This window comes from Oryzias latipes, chromosome 12 (genome assembly GCF_002234675.1).
Source record: "Oryzias latipes chromosome 12, ASM223467v1".
Lineage (NCBI taxonomy): Eukaryota > Metazoa > Chordata > Actinopteri > Beloniformes > Adrianichthyidae > Oryzias > Oryzias latipes.
In genome coordinates this window covers 5,477,956-5,489,149 of record NC_019870.2, presented here as the reverse complement: position 1 = coordinate 5,489,149, position 11,194 = coordinate 5,477,956, and the positions used below count along the sequence as shown (strand labels likewise).

General features: G+C 40.7%; 1 protein-coding gene across 2 annotated transcripts; it reads right to left on the bottom strand.

The window, feature by feature from the left end:
* Positions 1-1,841: 1,841 nt before the first annotated feature.
* On the bottom strand, positions 1,842-11,194 carry btf3 (basic transcription factor 3). 2 transcript variants are annotated; one of them, XM_004074517.3, is made up of 6 exons: positions 11,099-11,194; positions 5,581-5,649; positions 5,345-5,458; positions 5,067-5,268; positions 2,935-2,991; positions 1,842-2,328 (listed from the first exon to the last, which is right to left on the bottom strand). In XM_004074517.3, exons 2-6 carry the CDS (start codon positions 5,647-5,649, stop codon positions 2,282-2,284), a joined length of 489 nt encoding a protein of 162 aa, XP_004074565.1. In that variant the 5' UTR covers positions 11,099-11,194; the 3' UTR covers positions 1,842-2,281. The 2 variants fall into 2 exon arrangements, with proteins under 2 accessions (XP_004074565.1, XP_004074566.1); XM_004074518.3 differs by having other exon boundaries at positions 11,036-11,181.

Here is an 11,194-nt window from a genome sequence, read left to right as displayed (position 1 = left end):
ATTTATTATTAATGGTTTTACAACAAAGGTTTGTCTTCATTGTTACTTGCTTATTAGCTGATTAAAACGTTTATAGTTTCATATTTTAAGGCGAAACAAAACCGTGACCCAAAAAAATGATTAAAAATGAGGTTTGAACCGAATTGTGGGGAAACCTTAAAAAAACCTTAAAATTGCACTTTCTGGCTAAAAAAAGATTTATAGATGACTTGTCACTGATGATGACCTGAAAGCAAGTTACAATAAAGAAACCTATGACGGATATGCTTTAATACTAAATAAAGACTTTTATAACATTTTGCAGCATTTCTGTTTCATATGAATGTCTAGTTCATTAGCTGCTTCTACGCAAATCAAAAAAATATCTACAGTCATCAGAGAAAAATAAAGCAGTCATATGTAAAATAAAAACTAAACAAAAAGGGTTTTGTACTCACTGCAGTACATCCTGGTGCTCCTTTGATCTTTTATTTCCCTTTGCTTAAAGGAAAAGCTTCTCACCCGCCTGTTTTCCAGCCATCTTTGCCATCCTTCATCAGCTGGAACAGGTGTGTCCATGTTCAGATTGACCGTTCACACCTGTCCCAGCGTGTCCAAGCCAACCAATTGTGTGTTTGTGGGAGGAGTCGGCGGCAGCGGCGGCGGCGGCGGCAGCAGCAGCAGCAGCAGCAGCAGCAGCCTGCCACTGAAAGTGTTGCCGATGCTGACGGAGGAGGGAATGGAGATGATGACTGCAGTTATCTCCAGAGTCCAGCCAAAAGAGACGTGTGCACTGATCCCATCATCTCTAATGTCCAACAGTGGGTAGCTGGGCGGGGTAAAGTCAAATGAGTTTTGTTGTGTCCACCCACCTGCCAATCAAAGAGAAGGAGTGCATCTTTCCTTCTGATTACATTTCTGGCAGTATGATAAAATCTACAAACGTATTGCCCATTTGACATTTAAAATTATAAATGAAAATACTTTTCAACAGGGATGTTTCAATTTTTTTTACCGGTACAACAAAAACAAAACCCCAACAGGACATAACAGCTTCAAGCCCTGACATTTGGAGTCTTTTTGTTAAATAAAAATGTCCTTTTAATTTATTTAGGTGTCGTTTAGTGCTCACAACACACCTGGTCTGTCCGCAATCAGCCTTATTTGGGCGTCTGCTATTTTGTGGGGGTAATTTCCCAGAAGTCTCTGTGGAAAAACCTACTGCACTCACTAAATTGGCAAATGTAGCCCACAATGCATTGCACCTGATATATTTCAGACAAATACCTTAAGACAAAAGATAGGACAAAAAAGATAAAGATATCAGTTTGAATGATTTAAAACAATGTAACTTTTTTGTACTAATCACTTAAGTCTTCATCATCAGAACACAGTGGATCCATAGTTTTCATAAAACGTTCATATTTACTGTGCTTTACTTCAGCAAAAGGGTGATTTGGCGTTTATATAAATGAAGTAGTAAGACTGTGTCCCCATTAAGCTTCAATCCAAGGCACTAGATCATCCTGCACTAGTCTTATTAGGGAGAAATGAGGGAATTCAGACAGACTGTGGTTCACCTTCAGCCAACTGTAATGGACCGGACTTGGTAGAAGCTAGCTTGTGATTGGACGTCTTCGTGTTTGCGTCACACATCCATAAAAGGGCAAAGAGCAGAAACACAACAGGAAGAAAAAACTGAAAGTCTGACATAAACCCAATTACTTCCTGATCGATTTTACTACTCGTTTACCAACATGATTTGGTTCACATCTGCGGTTTTGAGCCAACAGTCAGATTCTCCGTACTAGACTGATTTTTTTAATCCTTTAATCTGAAGCAGAAAAAAGACCAAACAGGAATCCGATTTAAGTTTTTCCGTTTATTGACAGTAGCAAAGGTTTCTTCCAAAGACGGTGGTGTTATGTAGGCCACAGAGTTAAGGATCAGTAACAGAGAAGGTACAGGTGGGAGGGGCTTGAGCACCACCGTTACAGACAATCTCATTCTAACATGAAGATCACAGAGCACAACAAGCGTTTGGCGTGTTTGATGGCAAAATGGACGTGTGGGGTGAGTTCTACAAACACCTCAACACTGCTAGTCTACAAAAATACTCAAAAGAATTTATAAAAAAGATCACTTCGGAAGATGTGGTTTGCTCTGGTGTTGCACATGTTGCAGAATGCCATTACGCTGTCACATAAATCATCTTTTGGATGTTTGAACTTTCCGTCTTTTGAAATAAAAATGATGTCATGCCCCTCGTGGTCTGGTTAGGTTTTGACACTTCCCGTCTGCTCTAGTTGGCCTCATCCTTGGACGCTTCATCAAAATTCTCCACCAGATCTAAAAAAACAGAAGAGAGGCGTCAATAAATCTGGAAAAAAAGGAGGAAATCCCTATGAAAAGAGCCAGAACCCGTTTAATGGAAACATGAGACTTCACGCTGCTCCGGCTCTCTGCTCATCCCTTCCACCACTACAAACACAGAGCGCAATCTGTTTGACACGTGAACAGTGCAGCTGTAAAAATGGAGGCAGGGAGCGTCAAAAAGTCCGATTGGCCTTTGAAACGCGAGACGTCGGGGCCTCAGAGGGTCAAAATGGAAATGATTCAAACGTGTTCCGCTCTCATCTTCAGAGGGAGGACAGAAAGGAAACGTAAACCCCCGAAAACAACGCTCCGATTGCAGAAAACACATGCCATCGTTTGCTGCGTCTGATGAAGACTCCAGCCTGAGAGGAGCGACCATTAATCTAATGGCTACCTCATGCGCTCCGGCCGTTTTCTCCCCAAAGAAAAGCAAACGCACTTTTACCGCCATCTAAACAACAAACTCAAACCTCTGGGTGGATCCCCTTTGAGTGACCTGTCATGAGCCAGGAAAAGGCGCTACGATGATTTAACTTCCACAATGTTCATCAGCTTACAGCTGGAAGGAGTAGAACTCACCTGGAACGTCGTCATCTTCCTCTTCTACCGCTGCAATCGGCGCTTTTCCATCTGCAGCTGCAGGGAAACACAGGTTGACAGGTTAGATTCAACACCAAGAGCTTCTGCATTCCAGGTCTACAAACATGACACACTTCAGAACCTGATGTGTTCAGACTAAAAGACTAGTTTATGTTTGCAGTTTCAACCTGAACTTCCCCCAACAAAAGAAGAAAACGTCAAGAATGCCATCACTTTTTGGGCACTTTAAATATTTTGACACGTCTCATTTCCAGTCATGCAACCATCTTAATCACCTACTTTAAATTTTATTCCAATATAAATTTGTCATCTTTAAATTTTTTGCTTTTTTTTTTACTTTATTAATCTGGTTGTTTTTTTTTTAACCTTTGAGGGTAAATTTCTCTTTGTCCTCTGTAAAATCTCCATTTTAACTTGATTTGTTCCCCAGATTTCCTGTAGGAATCATTCAAGTGTGGTTTAGATTTGCTCTTTACTGTCAAAGGGGAAGCAATAAATACCCATTTGGAGTAAAGATTTCTGGTTCTTGCCTGTTAAATGCAGATTTCTTTTATTTTGAAATCAAAGGCTCTACTGTTCTCTGGCTCATTTCTAATAAAAGAAACGTTCCAAGTACGTTTGTTTTTTGTAACTTTTGCTACTTTGGAGGTTTCAATTTGGCGGTCTGTGCAGCTGCTATAAGAAAATAGCGGATGGACTTTTGTCATGTGACCGCGGGACTTGATGTGCATCAAGATTGAGTCGCATGTGATTGGGAGAATCCAATCGTTTTCCAAAATAAAACTTCCCTGAGAATCAGATTATAAATGAAAACAGACAGAAAACTGTAGTCTGTTTTCTTCTCTGCGGGCCGTTACCTGCAGACTCCCCCACCAGTTGCAGTCTGCAGCTTGGTGACCGCTGCTTTACAGTTGCTTCAGCTAAACATGACTGTATTATTAGTACACTCAAGCAATAAGGGTTTTAATAGAAAAATAAAAACCTATAAACTGTTAAAAGGATAAAACCAGTGGAGCCAATTTAGTGGGTTCAGTTCCCCTTTTGGAGGCGTTTTGAACTCCTGTATCCACTGTTTTAAAAAAAAAAAACCTGACATTTCTCTGCAGTTGTTGAATGCTTTTTGGAGTTCAGTGTGCCAAGAGAAGAAGCTAAAGGCGGAGTAACCCTACACGTGTGTTTCTGACAAAACTGCTCAAGTCCCGGCTGGGGGACCTGTCACAGAACACCTTTCTGTGTGGAGTTTGCATGTTCTCCCTGGGCACGCCTGGGTTTTCCTGGGACTCCGGCTTCCTCCCACCGTCCAAAAACATGCTTCATAGGTTAATTGGTTACTGTAAATTATCCCTAGGTGTGAATGTGGGTGTGCATGGGTGTGTGATTGAGGTCCAGGATGGCCCCCTGCCTTCGCCCTCAAGTGAACGGGATAGGCTCCAGCAGCCACGTGACCCCGAAAGGGACAAAACGGATTGGAAAATAGGATGGATGAAAAATGAATGAATGTGTTTTTGACAGCCAAAGCTGCTCAGTAGGACCTGGTTGCAGACAACAGCATGGAGCTGGAAGTCTGAAAGCGGAATTCACGTCTCTTCTTCATCTACTCCCCTTTTTATGGTCCAAAAACCCTAATTTAGAAGGCGAGCCTAACAGTTACGGGGGGTTTTCAGCTTTTAGCCTTAAAACTTTAACACTGGAGATGTCAAGGCCTGCTTTGCTCTGACCAACTCCTTACGCGATGAAATCAGCTGATCGGCAGAGAAAAGCGGCGTTGCGCCGGTAAGCAACACTTCTAAGCGGCTTTTCACCAATATGCGTATCAAGTGTTGCATACTGGCGCAAAGTCGCTTTTCTCAGCGACAGAATACGCCAATTCACGTTGATCGTGTTAAGGGTTAAATTACGGTTGCAAACACAGGTGCCATTGCTAAAGCACAGCTGTAACAGTTTGACGAATCGGAATCCCTTTGTTTTTGTCATTTTTGAAAGGAATAAAACAATTAGTGCTTTTAACCCTGTTTTGAGCTCATGTTGCACACTGAACCAGTTATTCAAATGAAAACGTCTTAATAAAAGGTGCTACAACTCTGAAATCTCTGCATGCTGAGCTCCCTCACCCTGTTTGGGCAGAGCCTCTGCGAGTCTCCGGAGGCTCGTCAGGCTGTCGGCTCCCAGCTGGTTCAGGATGCCGGGCAGCATCTCGGTCAGCTGCTTGGTCTCAGCATGGCCGGTGATGGTGAAGGTGTTGGCGGCAAGGGAGGCCTGCACTTTGGGGTTATTGAAGTGGATGACTGTTCCTTGATTTGTAAACATGTTAACCTGAAACAGGGTTAGAATACGTTAGAACTGGCATCAACACAGACTAGATGACGGCGAGATGAGGTGACACGCCTACCTCTTCGATACCAGAAATGTTGTTGACACCAAGTTTCTTTAAGGAGAACTGGAGCTTCTTGTCATCTGCGGTAGCTGTTCTGTGTACAACCTTCTTCTTTCTGCGAGCACTTCCCTGTAAACATTGGATTACGCAGACTTCAGCAACTATCAAACACAAAGTCTTGTCGACACTTTTGGAATAAATTCTTTTAGAAAGAATTTTCTAAGAAACTACAATCCAGGGAAAAAGGTTACCTTTCCACCAATGCGAACTTGCGCTTGGAGTTTTGCAAGTTTTTCTTGATTCATTATTGCTTCTTTCATCTGCAGAACAAATAAAACATGATGATGCATCACTGCAGGAGTCCACATGCATAAACACAGTTGAAGCAAACTACAGAAAGAGAAGACAGCAAGATCCAAGACACAAACCAAAAGCATGCAGCTAATAAAAAAAAACAAAAACCCAAAGACAAATAGTTCTTTATCATTCTGTAGCTGGAGACGCATGCTTCAGAACAATTCCTGCAACTTTTTCTATGAACAGAACTAACTACATACAGACCAACCAACCAATAGGAACACAAACGGAGGTTTTTTTTAAAAGAATTAAAGTAAAATTGAAAATGTTATCCCTTAAGTTTTACTTTGTTTAATTTTAGTCTGACAGCACAAAGAAAAACTATAATTTTAAAGATATTTTAAGATATTTAACCTTCAAAGAAAAATAAATATCCGTTGACTATTCTTACAAACCTGGCGCTTATCTGAGAGGCCAGTGTTGCTATAGTAACGGACAGTAAAAGCTCTGGGTACTGCTTTAAAAGTCAAATGACCACAATACTAGCAGAAACATGGGGCTCCCTTTTTAGTAGTTCTATACGCGCGTTACAAGAAGGAGAAGGGGGATGTAAACACGGATAAACACAAACGGATATGACAAGTCATTGCTGTGTTTATAATTACTTTTACAGGAATGTAAAAGGCAAAACAATGTGTGCAGCAGTTGTGTCTTTGTTAAAGAGGACATGGGGACACAGTTGACAAGCCCTTTGAGGGCACTGCTACTTCATCAGTACTGGGATTCACCCTAAACCATTGAGTTTTTGCTGTCAGGAAACCAGTCAGGCACCCCTGATCCATTATGGAGGACATGTTATCTTGTATGGAATTTGCTAAATCAATATTCAAAACAGTCAGCGTGTCAAAAACTATGAAACGTTTTCAGAGCAGAAACAGACGGATATGTCTGTTGTTGCAGGCCAGTTCTCTGGTGTGCATGGATTTCACCTTTTCTAATAAAAATAAGCATTTGTATTCACAGCACTACATTGTATTTCTACAGTTTTGCGTGATACAATACAACTTTTTTTTTTAAATACCACAGGTAAGTCTGTTCAGATGAACAAAAAAAAAAAACTACAACATTCACAAAGCTCCTGCTTTAAATATTTTTGTTCAGAGAGTCTGAATAAACGGCAAAAGACTTAAAAAAACAAACACTTTCATTGTCTTTTGAGCCACTTCAAAATCCTGTGGTATTTTAATCATGATATAAAAATCAGAGTTTTGCTGTTTTCTACGACAGTTTTTGTAGAAGCAAAGACCTTGTGGCTCACCCAGGTTACTTTCTATACCACATTTTTTATATTTTTCCAACTGCATTTTTTCATCTGCTCCTAATTCACATTATTTTGAACAAAGAAATACTCATAAATACAAATTTGAGCTCTATTTTCTTCAGAATTGTCCATCTTTAGAAAAATGCCTCAAGAATATGTTAAAAATCACACTTTTCATTGAAGCAAATGGGTTACAAGTTTCTACTGACCTTTCCTTACTCTAAAAAAATGAAGTCTCTGGATATCTGGAAACATAGCCTATTAAATTATAAAAAAGCTCTGCGTAGAGCTAGAAGCCAGTACTATTCAACCTTAATATCAGAGAATGGAAACAATCCAAGATTTCTTTTTAGCACTATAGCTAAATTAACTCGCAGTCAGAGCTCAGTAGAACCACATGTTCCTGTTTCTCTCAGCTCTGATGATTTTCTTACATTTTTCGATAGTAAAATCTCAAATATTAGACATAAGTTAAATCAAGTTATTCCTACTATCAGCCCAGAACAGGCTGAAGCGGTAGAAATGGAGGCATCCATAGAAACCTCTGTAACATTGGACTGCTTCACTGCTGTGGATCAAGCGGAAATAACATCAATTATTACGTCCTCCAAATCCTCAACGTGTCTGTTAGACCCAATTCCCACTAGACTTTTTAAAGAAACTTTTCCCCTAATTAATGATCCCATATTAACAATGATAAATGCCTCTCTGGAAACGGGTTACGTGCCACAGTCTTTTAAATATGCAGTTGTTAAACCTCTTCTGAAAAAGCCCAGTTTGGATCCTAGCATCTTGGCCAACTATAGACCGATATCAAACCTGCCCTTTATTTCTAAAATCCTAGAAAGAGTTGTAGTTAAGCAGCTTTACTGCCACCTACAGGACAACAGCCACTTTGAAGACTTTCAGTCGGGGTTTAGACCTCACCACAGTACGGAAACTGCACTAGTTAGAGTCTCTAATGACTTGTTATTGGCCTCAGAAAAGGGACTACTTTCTATTCTGGTCCTGTTGGACCTCAGTGCTGCCTTTGACACTATCGACCACGGTATTTTACTCCATAGATTAGAGCAGGACATAGGGATCAGAGGATCTGCTCTCCAGTGGTTTAAATCCTATCTGTCTGATAGGTATCAGTTCGTTAATGTAAATGGCCATTCCTCTCAGTGCACTCGAGTCAACTATGGAGTCCCACAGGGCTCAGTCTTGGGACCGATCCTGTTTACGCTTTATATGTTACCCCTAGGAAACATAATCAGGAAACACAGCATTAATTTTCATTGTTATGCCGACGATACGCAGTTGTATTTATCCATGAAGCCTGACCAGAATGACCAGATAGAGAAACTGAACGCCTGCATCAGTGACATCAAGACCTGGATGACAATTAATTACCTCCTCTTGAACCCAGAAAAAACTGAGGTCATTATACTTGGTCCTAAAAACCTCAGAGATGCTCTGTCTGCTCAGATAGTCTCCCTGGATGGTATAAGTATAGCCCCCAATTCCACAGTTAGAAACCTTGGGGTTTTACTTGACCAGGATTTATCATTTAAGGCTCACATATCTCAGGCGTGTAGAACTGCCTTTTTTCACCTGCGGAATATTGCTAAGATCAGAAATATACTTTCTAAGAGTGATGCTGAAAAACTCATCCATGCATTTGTTACGTCGAGGCTGGATTACTGTAACTCCTTGTTAGCAGCGTGTCCTAAGAGTTCCTTAAGAAGTCTCCAGCTTGTTCAGAACGCAGCAGCTAGATTGTTAGCTGGAACCAGCAGAAGAGTTTACATCACTCCTGTGTTAGTTTCGCTCCATTGGCTCCCAGTTGATTCTAGAATTAAGTTCAAGATCCTCCTGTTAACCTATAAGGCCTTACATGGAATGGCCCCGTCCTATATTAAGGACCTCATAGTCCCTTACCAACCAATCAGAACACTTCGCTCGCAAAATGCAGGACTGCTTGTGGTTCCTAGAATTAGTAAAAGTACGGTTGGAGGTAGAGCGTTTAGCCACCAAGCCCCTGTCTTATGGAATAAACTCCCAGCTCATGTAAGAGAGGCCGACTCAGTTTCTACATTCAAAGCTAGACTGAAAACATTCCTCTTTGGACAGGCTTATTGTCAGACTAGTTAGTATTCAGAGATTATTTAACTTAATGTTAGTTTGTTTAAATTAAACTTAATAACTATTTCTTTTAAAAGGCTGCTAGAAGTTGAAGCTGGGGTAACTATGGTACACTGGGGTTCTGTCCTCTTTCCTTTTTTACTTCTACCCTTCCTCTCCTCTATTCTTGATCATAATTCATCATTTAGTTCTCCATGCCTCTGTTTGGTGCAGTGCGATTCATGTATTGTCCCTCTTTTCCTCTCCCCTCCTGGGGAGTGGGAGTGCTTCCAGACTCCAGTTGGCTCATCCGTGCTCCAGTTCCTGACCGTTTACCTCGCCTTTGCTCCTGCTCCTACACCTGGCTGTGGATCCTGCCTCTGGCTCATCTCTGGCTCGTCTCTGCTCTGTACCTGACCGAGTACCTCGTCTCTGCTCCTGCTCCTACACCTGGCTGTGGTTCCTGTCTCCGGCTCGACTCGCGCCTTTGACTGTCCCGATAACCACGGCTGGATGAAGCTCGTCTGCTGGACTTTTATATATGTAGTTGTAGATTTAGATAAGTTAATTCTTCTCTAAGAGTTCTGGTAAATCGCCTGTCCGTCCTGGGGGAGGATCCCTCCTTCATGTGGGCACCCCTGAGGTTTCTTCGTTTTTTCCGGAATCCGGTTTTTTTGGGAGTTTTTCCTTACCGCGAAGGGGGGTCTAAGGGCAGGGATGCCAGTATAGCTTAGTCAGTTTGTTAGTTCATTTTAGTATTTTTCTATTGAACTCTTTGTATTCGTGATCCTTTTGATTTCATGTTTTACTTCGAAGCCCATCGAGACGACTGTTGTTGTGATTTTGGGCTATACAAATAAAATTGAATTGAATTGAAGTAAATGCTATTTTAATTACATTATTATTCACTGTATTCATATTTAAAAAAAAGGCTGTCATCTGTCCTTGCTATTTCTTTTTAAATCACATTTTTATTCTAAACATGCGTCTTTTTTAATCTTCAAAAGAGTCTTTTGAACACATTTTTAGATGAAATTGACTTTATACAACGTGAATAAAATAATAAAAGCTACGCAACTTTGAAAAACAACACTAATTGAAAAATGTGTTGATTTCCTGGTACATGTATATCTCTGACTAAACTAAATTTTAAATTGCAGTCAAAGAGAGAGTTATTAAAAGTCCTAGAGATTGTCGATGTTTTTTTTTAATGGGTCGCAAATAAAAACATTTTCAGACCTGTAAGCTTTGTAATTAGACTTTAGTGCAGTCTTGGCTAATAATGACTAAATTAAATCAAACATTTCAAGTAGTTACTTTCAGTCAAGTATCTAAAAAAAAAAAGGAATAATTGAAAATAAAAGCAGGTTAATGGATCGGATTTCTAAAGGGCCCTTAAACTTGTCAGATCTAATCATTGCTGTTGGCTCAATGTTTTATTAAGGTAATCTCTAAGAATTCACATCACATTCAAGCTTTTCCAGTGCATACGGGGTTAGTTATTTAAAAAATGAACACAAACAGCGAGCAGGGCTCAGACAGACAGCGTGGGTGTGGTTATGAGCTGTAAGATCATGTTCAAACCGGGTAGAAAGAGTCAAAGACAAACCCAAAATACGGCTAATTGTCGGATTTTGGGTTTTTGTCGGCTGTGTTAGGCAGAGAGTTACCGATGGCCATTTTTCTTGATGTTATGAATGATCGAGCGACTGCGCACGCTCAGTAAGAAGCTGCTCAAAATCGACTGAAATGGTCTTTTAATTGCTTAATATGACGCATTTTTGGGTTACATTTGTATCTAACAACTCTAAATTTACTTTAATTGTAATGATTTTAAAGTAGAAGTTCCATGCTAACTGAAGCTAGCCTCTAAGCTAACCGAACGGCACGGCCTGTCAGTCACACTGCAGCACAAACCCTCAGCTGTTAGCGTCAAACCACGAAACAGCTCAGCCGCCGAGACGACAAAGACTCCAGTTTACCTTTTTCCGTCGTATCAGGGAGAAACAGTGCGGGGAAGAAAGTATTTAAATCTCCTCACTGACCTGTAAACTAACAGCAGACACATGCGGGGAGCAAGATGGAAGCGAGAGAGGAGGGAGGAAGTGACGTCAAGAAAGATGTGCGGCACAGGGTTTGGC

Bases quoted from the DNA above. Each gene is read 5' to 3' on its own strand.
- btf3 (XM_004074517.3), bottom strand. From the start codon at position 5,649: ATGAAAGAAGCAATAATGAATCAAGAAAAACTTGCAAAACTCCAAGCG. The intron at 5,459-5,580 runs GTAACCTTTTTC...CAATGTTTACAG, and splicing joins AAGTTCGCATTGGTGGAAAG to GGAAGTGCTCGCAGAAAGAA. The intron at 2,992-5,066 runs GTGAGGGAGCTC...GTTTCCCTGCAG, and splicing joins AGAGGCTCTGCCCAAACAGG to CTGCAGATGGAAAAGCGCCG.